At 37.0% G+C, this 14,496-nt stretch overlaps 2 protein-coding genes across 5 annotated transcripts in view; one reads left to right on the top strand and one right to left on the bottom strand.

Annotated features, from left to right (window-relative positions):
• Positions 1–5,473, bottom strand: part of ZNF654 (zinc finger protein 654) — a 91,346-nt gene extending 85,873 nt beyond the window's left edge. The window contains exon 1 of the mRNA XM_079155725.1: positions 5,211–5,473. Coding sequence (XP_079011851.1) covers positions 5,211–5,402 — 192 coding nt within the window. The 5' untranslated portion in view covers positions 5,403–5,473. The remainder of the gene's footprint in view (positions 1–5,210) is intronic.
• Positions 5,474–5,645: 172 nt separating this feature from the next.
• CGGBP1 (CGG triplet repeat binding protein 1) lies at positions 5,646–12,720 on the top strand. Of its 4 annotated transcripts, none has more exons than XM_079156323.1 (3): positions 5,646–5,775; positions 6,543–6,748; positions 8,809–12,720. In XM_079156323.1, the coding sequence occupies exon 3, from the start codon at positions 8,828–8,830 to the stop codon at positions 9,329–9,331; it is 504 nt and encodes a 167-aa protein (XP_079012449.1). In that variant the 5' UTR covers positions 5,646–5,775; positions 6,543–6,748; positions 8,809–8,827; the 3' UTR covers positions 9,332–12,720. The 4 variants fall into 4 exon arrangements, with proteins under 4 accessions (XP_079012449.1, XP_079012448.1, XP_079012451.1 ...); XM_079156322.1 differs by lacking the exon at positions 5,646–5,775 and adding an exon at positions 5,794–5,919; XM_079156324.1 differs by lacking the exon at positions 5,646–5,775 and adding an exon at positions 6,012–6,362.
• Positions 12,721–14,496: the final 1,776 nt, after the last annotated feature.

The raw sequence follows: 14,496 nt of genomic DNA, 5'->3' as shown, positions 1-14,496 counted from the left end.
GACAAGGAAGATCTCAAAGTTCAAGACCAGCCCCAGTGACATGGAGAAGCCCTCAGCAACTTAATTGAGACCCTGTCTCAAAATAAAAAAATTAAAAGGGCTAGGGATGTAGTTCAATGGTAAAGTTTCCCTGTGTTAAATCCCCTATTTTTAAATAAAGAAAACCCATTTTTAAACATGGAGGTAAATACCAAAAGAACTAAGAATTGTAAGCACTGCCTTTGAAGAATAAGAAGTAGGGGAGTAATGAGAGCATGATTGCTGTTTTTTATAAGCTATGATCCTTCCCACCATGAAAAGTTAGCTGAAATCTGTAATTCCTATTCTTATTTTCTTTCTTCCCTACTAGCAAAATCATAGACATGAAAACACAAAAATTTGAACAAAAAATTTCCTACCATTCTTTTCAGAAGGGGATAGCTAAACAAGCTGGAAGAAGTCAATAAGTAGGTTTTGAGGCAAGTGATTTTTTTGTCTATTCCCTGTTCCTGGTACTTGGAAGTCAGATATGACGGCTTCAATTTCAGCAATCATTTTAGGTCAAGAGACAAACTGAAGCTAGGAAGCAAAGGATGACGGATAAATGTAAATGATAATACAATAATGATAAGCACACTATACCCTGCCTGTCTATGTAAGACTTTTTACATGAGAAATAAATGCCTACCTTATTTAAGCTGCTTAAGTCAGGTCATTATTAGCAGCAAAATGCAAGTCCTGATATTTGGTCTAGTATGATTTTTTAAATAATGCACATGGATAAAATTAAAAGATAATTCCAATTAATAGCAACAATTGGCAAAAACTAGAAGTATTATATAAATTCTATATAAAAACCAAGATAAAGATTGTTTTTCACCAATTAAATTTTAATACCTCTAAAGAGACATATATGCATATTTTATAAAAGCAAGGATGCAAATTCTTTTTTCTGTTAAGTATGTGTTACAGTGCCTACAAGAGTTCATCAAAATTCTTTTTAAGTACATGTTACAGGGCCTAGCCCACAAGAGTTGATTAAAAAATTTTTAAGAATTATTAATTACCCTTTTGCCACTTAGAGCAGTAAACATATAAAGTACTTGCTAAGCGTCTCAAAATAAAGATATAGCAGAATTTCTCAACCAAGGCATCATTAGAATTTTAGACCAAATAATTCTTAGCTGGGACTATTCTGTGCACTGTAGGGCATTCAGCAGCATCTCTGGCTCTACTCACTAGCTGCCAATAACAACAATCAAAAATATTTCAAGATTTGCCAGATGCAGTGGTGCACGCCTATATTCCCAGCAACTTGGGAGGTTGAGGCAGGAGATTAGCAAGTTAAAGACCAACCTTAGCAGCTTAGCAAGACCCTGTCTCAAAATAAAAATAGAAAGGGCTGGGGATGTAGCTCAGTGGTAAAGTACCCCTGGGTTCAACACCCAGTACCCAAAGATAGGTAGGTAGACAGACAGCTGGCCAAATGCCCCCACCATAAGATACAAAATTTCTAAATACCCCTAAAATAGAGAAAATGTAGTGTTCTGCAAATCATTGATTTCACCAGGAAATAGTACAAAATTTAAGAATTATAACATTTCTGAATTTTCTCAAATTTATTGTAGGATACAAATTATAAACTACCTTCAGATTAGATTATCTCTAATGCCCCTTTTAAACCCTCAGTCGATTTCACATGACAGAAATATTAATAGCTTCTATTTAAGCCTATTTATGCACTAGGTATTGTACTAAGCACTTTATGTGCACTGTCTCAGTATATACTCATGACATCCTCATGTGATGGCTATTAAGAAAACTGTAGTACAAAATAAGTTTAAGGTCCACTTTAACATTTAAATGTGTTTCCAGAAATGCTTATTTATTATTCACTATATTCATTCTGGCACCTAAGAAGAAAGTACCTTAACTTGTTTAGTTTACAATTTATGACCAAAAACATTTTTTTCAATATATCTGGTAATAAAAGAAGTTTAATTATTATAACCTTCAAGAATTCAGGAAATGTTCATAGCATTTAACAAGTCAGAGAGACAATTATGTTTCTTTAAATATTTTTTACATTATGGTATAATTTAAGAATACTTTTTAATCTTTTTATCCATGATTCCTTGAGTCCTTCCGGGAACATTTTTTTCTTCTCTTTGTACAAACTTGCCAAAAATAAATTTTTTTTTTTCACTTTATAATTACTTGAGGATTATCTGTAATTTTAATCTGCCTTTCAGTATATACTGATGACTAGGTTCAAATCCCAGCCTGCCCACCCACAGGAACCTACACAGATTAATTTATTTAGGCCTAAATTTCAACTATGTAACTTGCTATCTCAAGGCTAAGAGTTAGTAGGTTTTCAAAAAAAGTTACTTTCCCTTAACTTTCATAAGTGAAGCTAATTAAGTATTAATTAAGAGCCTATTTTATGTAAGCACTGGTTGAGAATCTACTCACAAGGGCAAAAGGGAGTATGGGACAGGGACAGTTAGCTCAACATTACACAGATCTGCTGTTTTACTTTTCATTACGATGAAAGACACAGAACCTCTCTTCAAAAGAAGTGTTCCTTCCTCTCTCCCTTCACCCACACAACTAACTGCCAAGAAATTTTGATTCATATTTCCCTCTAAAAGGAGGAAGATAAATTTGAGCCTTTCTTCTCAAAACCATGGGGCTATGTGTATAATTCATATACTGAGTTAACTGTCACCTACCTAGTGCATGCTATCCATTTAAAAAATTACTCATGATTAAGTCATTTTCTAATGAATGCAAGTTATTTAATATTACTCTCAGTAAAGAGTAGAAAACCAAATCTTTAAAAAGAAACAATTTGGGGAATTAGGTTATATAATCCAATTTCCCTTACTGACAAAACAGAATTCCTATAGTAGAACTTTATTAATCATTAGACAAAATCCAACCTAATACAGATGATTCTTTTACTCCATCTCATAGGTTGAATATAAAAAATAACTTCACAAAGCTTACCTGCAAGGTGAAACCAGAACAGAAATTCAAGAACAGTTCTATTGGTAATATAGAGTATTATAATTAAAATAAGTAATGAGGTTTCAGGTTAAAGTTGTTAACATGAAAGTATGTCATTATAACATTCGAAATTTAACAGTATAAAACAAAAGTCCATTAGGTTCTTCCTGCTTAGTTTTATTTCCTTGGATATTCAGCAGGTACCAGAATTTTATAAAATTCTCAACTTTGTTCTTAATACATTTTACTGTCAATAATCTACCAGTTTCTCACAGGTTAAATCTGTTCATTTGTTCTTAAAATTGATTTCAAGAAACAAGAGTAGTTAGAAGTTCTCCAAAATACTGTGACATACAGTTTCAAGTTCTTCAGCAATTAAGCTTTATTTGATCAAGTAAATAATAATACTAATATGAACAAAACTGTGCTGTTGCTCAACAGTAGAGCATAGGCCTTAGGTTCAATCTCCAGCACAAAATAAAATAACATAAAATAAACCACACAAGGCCAAATTGCTTTTTAATAACATAAAAGGCAAAACAGAAAAACGTGGAGGGTTTTTTTTTCTTTTTTACACCTGAATACATTAACATCAATTATATCCTAATTTCAAAAGTTTAAAATTCCTGTTGACAAAGTCTACCATTAACATCATTTCTAGAAGTAAAACAAGTGCTTTGAAAATAAAGACACTGAACTTCTAAATCCAGTGACTGTCAATTACCAAAATAAAAATACATTTTCAAGAAAATCACTAAACAGAGGTCAAAAAAATTTGACACACCCTTTATACCAAGCCAATTTCAATCTGCAAATCAAATTATCGATGGCACTAGGGGCAAAAAAAAAAGAAAAGAAAAGAAAAAGAAAAAGCAAGTTAAATTCAAGCATTAAAAACCTACCTGAATGTCAACTTCATCCTTTTTATTTCAATGTTTAGAGGAGTATAAAAACCAAATGTAAGTAAAAATGATGCCTGCTTCTTGTTAGCTTTATTTCATGCTTGTTATCAGAAAGAAATTAATAGTTAACGATCCAAACCCTTACATATTTACTCATTTAACCACTATCCCTAATTGACAGAGGAGGAAACTGAAGCATAGAGGGGTTAACAAACTTGTACAAGGTAAACAGCTAAAAAGTGGTGGAGCAAGTATTTGAACCCTGCACATCCAAGATAATAAATTTTAAAAGGGGTAGGATGAAAAAGGAATAATTTTTTCCAAAGTAGTTTACAGAACAGTATTGTGAATGAGAAGAAAGCATTTAAATAATAAAGGTGAGAACACAGATTACCCAAACTTCACTCCTGAACAAGTAGGTTAGTACTATCATATTTTTTTTTTTTTTTAACAAATACTAAACTACATCCAATCCTAATGGCAGTTGACTGAGTAAAGGAAATAATTTACTGTCACTGTTTGGTCACTGAATTTATAGGCTAAACAAAATACAGTGTAATTTAAAGGACGATGGGGATGGTGATAGTGATGTAACTGGAGCAATAGTTTAAGGAAAACGACTTTCTCCATGAGCAGTTAATTAGGAAAGAGTGCGTGTGTCAAGAGAAGGGGTAAGAAAAGGAACGATGACAATCACACTCCCTTAACGCCCCCCCCCCCGAAAAAAACTAACTAAATAACCGAGGGTCAGCGCCAAAACAAACTGGAGGACTGACCCAAACGAGATCTTGGGAGGGGATGACAGGAGACCCCAACAGAGGGGGAGGGGTGGCGGTGACAGGAGAGGCAAGAGAGAAATGACATGCCTACTATTCCCCCGAAAGAGGAGAATAGAGAAGGCACGGGCGGAGAGGGAAGACAAAATGTTACCCGGGGTTCCAATGAAGTGAGAAGGAACAGTACAGAAAACAAGAAAGGCGGGACCCTCGGGCAGGAAGGGGTCTGTTTGGGGCAGAGGAGGCATGTCAGAACAGAGCTTTCCGACCAGCTGACCCTCCTTCTCCCTAGTCTCTTCTCCCCTAAAAAACTCTCACTTTCCCAACAACCGTAAACCCACAGGTCACTCTGCTCCCCGTCCCCCACCCGAAGCCCGATAGGTGCAGGCGGGGGAGTCGGTGGGGGGGTCACCCTCACCCTCCTTGCTGGACTGCAGAAGCGAGCACCGGACATAGCCCAAATTCGTGGATCAGAAGGCCACGAGACGCACAGAGGCCCAGAACCCCGGTGACAAGTCGGGGCGGCCGACAGGCGCCTCACCTGACAGAAGCGTCGGCAATAATCCCGACTGCTGATCCCGACGCCGTCGCCGCCGCCACAGCTGCCGCCACCAGCGCCACCTCTGCCGTCGCCCAAAGCTCTAAGCCCTATGGGGCCCGGCGGCGACTCCACAATGGCCACGAGCTCTTCTCCGAGGCGCTCGGCCTCCTGGTCGCTCTCTTCCTCCGCCATGAGGCTCTCGCCGCCCAGCGCGTACCAACCCCTGCGCCGCCGCCGCTGTAGCTGCCTAGGCTAACCTCCTCCTCTCCTAGTTCCCTCCCCCTTCCCTCCGCCCCAGCCGGACAGGGGCCACTCGGATGGGCTCTATTTCCGGCTCCGCCCACCCACGCCCCCAGTTGTCATTGGAGAAACATAACCGCCAATCATACTCATGCCCGCCCTTCCACTACTATTGGTTAAGTCAGCCGTCTGTTTGCTACAACCGCAGTCTGTTGGTCAATGCTGCTCGGCGGTTGCTGGGGACCGCCTTACGGGCTCTGCCATAGGCGGTACAGGAGGACGGGGCGCGGCGGGGGACACGGCGGCCGCCGCGGGGCTCGAGCGGGTAACGGCGGCGACGGCGGCGACGGCGGCGGCGGCGGCGGCTACGGGTCCTCCTCCTCCCTCACCCCCTAGCTCCTCCTTTTCTTCCTCTTTCCTTTCCGGCCGGGTCTCGTCCACTTCCCCTAACAGCGGCCCGGATCTTACGGTACCGTGTAGCTTGGGAGGCCAAGGGTGGGCCCGGCCGTTGGTGCGGGCTGTGGGCCCCGGGCCTTGGGTCCCGAAGCGGGAGCCGGGGGCGGGGCCGGGGCCGGGGCCGGGGCCGGGGCCGGGACGCCGTTGTCGGCGGGAGGAAGGAGGAGGAGACGCGAAGCCTGACAGCGGCAGCCTCCGCCAGGCGACTGCCGCCTCCTCCCCTGAGCCTGCCGCCAACTCGGCTGTCGAGTTCCTGGGCCCACAGCCGGTAGCTGGGACGCGGCCCTACCCAGCTCGCGGGGTGGGCGCGGTGGGGCGCCAGTGTGCTGGGCTCGGCGCGGGAGGACGGAGTCTAGACGCCAGGAACGTCCCGCGCCCCGCCTCTCCCCACCCCCGCCCGAACCCCGGGGCCTGGGGAGCGCGAGGAGGTGTAGAGCAAGGCGGAAATCCTAGAAGGTATCGGGCTGGGAAGTGTGGGGGTAAACGTGAGGATCGAGTTGGTGGCGTGGAGTTACCTAAACAGATTTTAGAGACACCTGCGTGGTAGCCGTTGATTTTTCTTGTTCATACTGTTATCCACCCTTCTTTCTTTCCCCTCCCCCATTTTTCTTTCCGTTTGTTTTCCGTGTTTTACAGTAAAGGCATGACTTCCCGGCACCTCAGGGAAAATAGGGTGCAAGCCCAGAAACTATTTCCCCACCACCACTTGTTGAAAAACTGATTTGAAGGCGTCTCCGGGTTTAAACAAACGAAAAGTGCCAGAATTTGATGTGTCTCAAGTTTTGCGCTGGAGACCCTTCACTACTAAGTATCAAGAAAAAATAAAACTGGAAACTAATCCGGTAAACACTTAAACTTGAAAAACTTCTAATGAGTTTTACTTCGATCTAGTAAATTAGTTGCTGTTTTTCTTTTGTTGGCTAATTTCTGCTCTTAACTTTTTAACTTCCTCGTTTGTTTAAAATATCCTTATTGTCTATTAAATACATTTATTGTTTGGGTCTGTCAGTTGGAGCCTCCTCTACTGGGTGGATAGTTGCCTCTGCAGTAACAAAAGATTTTTTGAAAGTTCCAGGACGTTGGAAAGTGTAGGCCTTTCACCGTAGCACAAATGATTGAACACTTCCTACTGCAACGAATTACATGTTTGTGTATTGTTTCAATATTTGAAATCAAATATTTAAAGATGGAAGATTTTTCACATAGAAAATAGAATTTAAACATAAGTGTGCACAGATATTTGACGTTTTTCACAACTACCTTAGACATTAGTCTAAGGGGGATTAGTTATAGGAGTGTAAAATACATACCATTAACTGAAAGTGCAAACATATAACGATAACTTAGTACTGAGCAGGAATCGTATCTGTTGTCTCTGCCATCACAAACCTATAGCCTAACACAGTACCTGACAAATGAGAGTTGTACTCTAAAAAAAAAAAAAAAAAAAAAAAAAAAAAAATTTAAGCCTGTTAAAAACCTAGACTTAATCATGCTTTTCAGAATTTCTGCAAAATGTTAAGTCCTCTGGATTGGGTCCAGAGATGTCCAACACACTGACAGTTTAAAGTTCTTTGGAGTGAAAATTCGCGTTACTCAGCTATTAGTTCTGTACTGTGGAGTAATGCAGTGGACTACTGCATTGTTTGTGATTACACTTGTAAAGCATAATTCTTCATAATATACTTGGGAATCTTTCTCTCAACATATTTATACAGAACAGAGTTCCAATTCAGTGCTCTCAAATTTATTTCATCTTATCCCTAGGGAAAAATTAAGACTTACCTAATAATTTCTCACCAACTAAAGTATGTTCATCATCTCAGGTCATCAATGCCTCTAATTTATGTTTTTGACATTTAATCCAGTGGTCATAAAAGTTTATAATTAGTAAAAATTGATAAATTATTAAGCTGCTTCTAAATTGAATAACTATTTGGACAAATAGTTAAGATGCTCATTTACTTTTTTTTTTTTTTTTTTTTTTTTCTCTTTTCGTGGTGGTGAGAATTGAACATAGGTCTTCACTCATGCTAGGCAAGTGCTCTACCATGGAGCTACATCCCTAGTCCTTCATTCACTTTTTTCATCAGCCAGTTTTGATTGATCATCTGTCATACTGGACACTATATTAAGTCCTTAAATTGTCTAAAGTATTAGTTTATAGTGAAATAAATATTAACCAATACAGTTATTCATGGAATAATGAATGGCAAAAGGAAACCAAGTATGGAAAAAAGAGCACTTTGCATATCTTGGATTAACACCATTTTGAAAACTTAGGAGTTGTATACTTGCATTAAAAAATAACTTCAAATTCTATATATTGACTTTAAAATTTAGTGTCATTGTTGCTGTTAACTGCATTTGGTTTATGTTCATTCTTAGTTTTTACTTGTTCTTCTCGGAATAATTTTTGAAGATTATATTCCTCTTCATATAGAGCTACGCCAGATTAATGGTCCACATGTTAGAACAAACTTTGTACACAGTCAAGTTCCTAAAATCATTTGCCCCAAAGTTCAACTTTCTATACTTGCCCCAGAAAGAAGCTCTTTTAAACTTGAACACATACCTAAATTGGATAAGATTAATATCATCAATACTCATAAAGTTTACACTGTGATTAGGTTTTCTTAAAAGATAGTTTGAGTTCTTTCATAGTTCTAATTTATTTGATTAACATTAAAAAACAAAGAACCTAGTTGTTAGTATAACTGTCTCTAGTTTTGTGTTCCTGTAAGGTTTAATGTTCAGTTAAGATTTAATGGAGTCCACTAATTTGAATTAAGTTTTATGAAGTCTTTAATCTTAAAATGTTTATACTCTGCCTTTTATTGTCAGTTACTTCTAAAATAAATTGTTGTCATAATACTTATCTTTGTTTCTCTTGTCTTGAAAGAACCTAATTCAAGATCAAAATGGAACGATTTGTAGTAACAGCACCACCTGCTCGAAACCGTTCTAAGACTGCTTTGTATGTGACACCCCTGGATCGTGTCACTGAGTTTGGAGGTGAGCTTCATGAAGATGGAGGAAAACTCTTCTGCACTTCTTGCAATGTGGTTCTGAATCATGTTCGCAAGTCTGCTATTAGTGACCACCTCAAGTCAAAGACTCATACCAAGAGGAAGGCAGAATTTGAAGAGCAAAATGTGAGAAAGAAGCAGAGGCCCCTAACTGCATCTCTTCAGTGCAACAGTACTGCGCAAACAGAGAAAGTCAGTGTTATCCAGGACTTTGTGAAAATGTGCCTGGAAGCCAACATCCCCCTTGAGAAGGCTGATCACCCAGCAGTCCGTGCTTTCCTGTCTCGCCATGTGAAGAATGGAGGCTCCATACCTAAGTCAGACCAGCTGAGGAGAGCATATCTGCCTGATGGATATGAGAATGAGAATCAGCTCCTCAACTCACAAGATTGTTGACAAGGAGGTTACCACCGTTGTGATCAAGATAAATAATGTGGAGTATTAAAGTTATGTGTTGATTGTGTGGTTCATTTTTATATTTATTTCATTTAAAATCATGTGATGCAGAGTAGTTTTGCAATGTGTATATAGTTGCAGGCAAAAAAAAAAACAAAAAGAAAAAAAAAAAACCTCACTGCAAAACTTATTGTTAATTTTAGTCACCAATGGTATAAAGCAAAACTTAGGTATAAGAGTGTGCTAGGATACCTGAAGTCTGATGGTTATCTTTAAAATTGATGGTTTTTCTCCTGAAATGTTTGTGCATGGAAGAACTGCCCTGCTTTTTTAACCCTGTTGCCATGTATGATTATTCCTTGTGAGATTACTTAATTATTTGGATTGAAGACTAGCCTAGGAAATTGAAGCTGCTGCCAGGCAACACCACTTACAGTAACTTAAAGAAATTATTTCTGATTAGAGGATCCTCTTTAAAATGGAAGAGATGGTGAGAAACTGTTCTTATTTCTTGAGATTCCCTCGTAGAAGTGAATGTTTATTTCAAACTTTTATTTGTATATGAAATAGTTACCTAACGATCCTTCAGTTCCTCACTGTCTTTTCTCCCCCTTTTTCAGGCTTGTTGTATTTAGTTAGCAGCTTCTAGTGACCAAAAGACTAAAATCTTTCTTTTAATGTCAATGCCAAAAAATATTGGGGATTTTGCAGTGACAAGATTTTAGTCTCTTACTATAAACACAAATTTTTGAAACAGCTTTCATTTTAAGCATCATCTTAAATTTGCAAATTTTTTTAATGTCTTAGTGTCACTTGAGGACTGATGTTTTACTTTAAACTGGTAGACATTTTATGGTTGAGTATCCTCTTTTTATGGAGAATTAGTAGTTACTTTTTGGCTGACAGATAAATAATAAGGAAATTGCTTTCTACACTTAATTTTTCCATAAAATTTTATAAGAGTTTATTTAGGTAAATAGACTAGACTAGAAACAAGTTTACTTACTTTCATTTTTATCTGCTTTGCCTCTGGTGGTGTAAAGTTTTTAAACATGAATGGTAAACAATTGGCTAGAAAATCTGGTGAGATTTTTGTAGTGGAGATCTGGCAGCATCCTGCATAGCTGTTTGGGTGAGGAAATAGTTCTGTTAAAGGTCAACCATGTTCAGAAAATGATCTCTTCCTGAATCTCACTGTCCTGTAAGGTTGTAAAAGTAGTGTAGCCCAGCTAAGTTCTCTCCATCAGAGATCCAAATTATATTTTTTAAAAATTTAACAGCTGAAAACTTGAACCAGAGCTTTAATAAAAATTGTTAATTATTTGAAAACATTCAAGTTAAAAATGTTTATAAAATATATTTCTATTACAGAGCAGTGACAAATGATGCCCTGTGTGACTTTTAGAGGGAGTTTTCTTTGAGGTCATTTTTGCCACATATCTTCATTTAAAAAAAGAAAAAACCAAAGTGAGAAAAATACTGAACATCTTAAGTGTCTTAAAAATTTAAGTTTCTAATTCAAATTCAGTGGCTGTCTGATTTTAGATTTTGTTTTGTTTTCATTTTTAAAAGCCTGCTACCAAAATCACTTGTCAAAATTTGAACTTTTAATTTTTCTCATGTTTGGTTATGTTAAAGTAGCACAATAATAACCTAGAGGAGTGCTCTTATTGGTAAAGCACATACACAAGGAGACAGCAGCAAAACCCAAAATGTGTGTTTTGCTTTAACTTCTTGAAAAGAATTTGCAGGCAACCATGTTTAATTTGAATTTTTTAATATGGTAGAAGATCTAAGAAGCTAGAAAAATAATTGCGTTATCTAGAACTGTTTTCATAATACAAAAATAAGGTTAGATATACAATCATTCCAATTTTTTGAAACTCCATGTGATTCAGACTACTCCCTATTGTTTGGGTTATTACTTTGCACTACTGGTAACTGTGTAATGGAAGACCAAGGTTAGAGCACAGCAGTGATTGATGTTACACTAGAAAAATGAGTAATTCACATTTGAGTTTCTAGCAGTTATTTCTTATTTGATGATAATTTGGTCCTGTTTATTTTAATGTATTCTTTCAGGCTCCTAACTATTCCCACATTCACTATATCTAGGGACATATCCATTCTGTTAGGATTATATCATGTCCTTAGAAGACTTTTCTATCCTATAGTGGTGGGGGTGTTAATGTTTCTTTACTGATTATGAACCGTTCATTTCCTGAAAGTGGTTAACTTTGTCTTGTGGTTAAATAAGAATGATTGTTTTAGCCTGCTCAAACTGATACAGAACCGTGAAACCATGATTGGCGTATGTTAGGTAACAAATGAGAATGTCCAAGAGGCATATGCTGCTTTGGAGGTAAAGTGAACGTGTGTACAGAAGCGTTCAATCTTAACTATATAGTGTTAGTGTGATGCTATCCTATTGGAAAAATAGCAACTTTTTTTTATTTTATAAGTTGTATGCATAAACATAAGATTTGTAATGTTTCATTTATAAACTGCCTTCAACACATGCTTAACTGTTAATAGTGTTTTCCCAAAGTATGGTAGTATGTCTTCCAGAATTTCACTATATGCTTACAGTAAATAGTTCCTAGCTTGTTGAAATGTTGAATTTCTTAATTGGTTTTGTTTTTGATTATATGGGGCATATAGCAAGCCTGAAGGACATTGTAATCATTTTTACAGGGTGAAAATTTAGAAAGATTTTGTATGAGAGCCTGTATATTTTATCCATTATCATCTTTGATTAAGGCTTTTTTTTTTCTTCCCTTCCCCAAACGCTACTTCCAGTTAATGCATTTGACCCTACCGAATTTCAGGGACCAGCAAACCTTTAAAAAGTCCTGCATCTTACCTATTGTAATCAACTAAGTATCAGTTTGGGATTGTTCTGAAGTATTAATTGCTTAAGAGCTATTTTATGTACAATTGGCAAGATCTTCAAGCTGAAAGTTCCATGTTAAAACTTTTGCCTAAAAGAATTTGTGTGTGCATCTTAATGGAAAATACCTACAAGCAAAATAAAATTTAAGGTGGCCCAAAACAAAAGCCACAGTTTACCATTTGATGCTTAGTCTTTGTAAGGGCTCTCTATTTTGACTCACTTCTACTGCCATTAAATGAGGCGGAAAACCTTTAAACATGTTAATTTGATTCATTTACATGGAAGATTAGTTCTATAATTTCATTTAAACCTTACCTAAAATTTCTTTAGCTTCTGGTCAGCACTGATTAAAATGTGAATAGTGAAGTGGCTCTTTTTAACCTTGGTTTATATCAACCCATACTATCATAGATTTCTGAGGTAAATAAAAGTTCTTATCTAGTGGTATTCTACTTGTATCCAGAATACTGTATTAATTAAAATTTTACCATGTTCATTTTTGTATTCCTGTGCTTATTTTTTTTGTTTTGCTTCTGCATGTATCTTTAGTATAAATGTATTGCTTTTTAATAAGGTTTTGTCTTTGTGACTTTTAGAAATAAATTTCAAAAAGTTGTTTCAGAAGTTTTTGAAAGCACATTTTATTTTGCAAGCCAATGACAAATATAGTTCATAATTTCAAAAGATAACAGAATTTTACTAATTATTTTTCTCCCTTTTTTAGTTTTAGTCCTTAACATTTTGCCAAACTGGACTCACATCATAGCTACAAATAACCTTTTTACCCAAAATAATATAAGTAATATTTAAAATTAACTAGTGCTTTAGTAGGAAACATTTGAATTCTCTATTTTTAGGAATGGTAATTAAGAAACAAAGGACCTCATTAGCAACTTAGAAATTTTATTTGATTTTTGAAGGATCTGCTTTATTCTGATCATTTGGATCAGAAAATACATAGAAAATAAAAATTGGTTTTCAATAATTTCAATACCTCTGCCACTTTGATTTATCAAGAAAATAAACTCGTAATTATATCTTCCTGGAAACAAAATAGTAAAAAAGATTATTTCTACTTCCAGTTTAGTATCACCAAACCATCCTGGTCTTTATTTTTCCTAAGGAATTTCATCGCAACTTTTAATAAATGTAAAACAATTGAAAGTATCTGGGTCTTGTATTTTTTAATTTTTGTTTTCTTTGTGTAAGCTGAGTTGTATTATGTATCTGTAGTGCTGTATGTCATTCTGCAAGATTATCAGACAAGCTAACCTTTCACTGAGAAAGCTAAACCTAGAAAGACTAAGAAATGAATGTGTGGTATTTATGGTATATATAGGATGACTCCCATTTAACTACTAGTCCACTACATTACTTGAGTTCAGTGGTTTAATGTCCATATTATTGATAGTGAATGCTTCTAGCTTGCTTTTTTTTTTTTAAATTGGTTCTTTTTATACATGACAGCAGAATCCATTTTGATATAATTATACAAGTGTGGAATACCATACTTACAGGTGATATGGTGGGATTCATTGTGTCATTTTCATACATGTACATGGGAAAATTATGTCAGATTTGTTCCACTGTCTCCTTTTCTTGTCCCCCTCCTTTCTCTCCATTCCTCATTGTTAAATCTGCTGCACTTCTATTCTTCCCTCACCCCCCCCCCCACTTCCCTTATTGTGGGTTAGCTTCCACATATCAGAGAAAATATTCAAACTTCGGTTTTTTGGGGACAGGCTTTCTTCACTTAGCATTGATAGTCTTCAGATCCATCCATTTGCAGACAAATATAAAATTCTTTGACTGATTTAACACTCCATTGTGTGTATATTTACCACATTTTCTTATCCATTCATCTGTTAAAGCGCACCTACCTTACCTATTGGGAATTGAGCTGCTATAAACATTGATGTGGCTGCATCACTGTAGTATGCTGATTTTAAATCCTTTGGGTATACCAAGAAGTGGGATTACTGGGTCAACGATGTTTTCTCAGGAATCTCTATACTGCTTTCCAAAGTGGTTGCACCAATTTGCAGTTGGACCAGCAATGTATGAGTGCACCTTTTCCCCCATGTCCTCACCAACATTTGTTACTTGTATTCTTGATAATTGCCATTCTGACTGGAATGAGATGGAATCTCAGTGTAGTTTCAATTTACATTTCTAATTGCTAGAGGTGTTGACGATTTTTTCATATATTTGTTGACCATTTATAATTCTTTTCTGCAAAGTGTATTTTCAGTTCTTTTGTCCATTTATTGAT

The sequence above is a fragment of the Sciurus vulgaris genome (genome assembly GCF_902686455.1).
Source record: "Sciurus vulgaris genome assembly, chromosome: 10".
In the NCBI taxonomy this organism is placed as follows: Eukaryota; Metazoa; Chordata; class Mammalia; order Rodentia; family Sciuridae; genus Sciurus; species Sciurus vulgaris.
Note: the sequence above shows the minus strand (reverse complement) of the source record. Positions and strands in the feature narration are given on the sequence as shown.

What these genes read in the sequence shown, in the direction of transcription:
- CGGBP1 (XM_079156323.1), top strand. Translation starts at nt 8,828, where the DNA reads ATGGAACGATTTGTAGTAACAGCACCACCTGCTCGAAACCGTTCTAAG.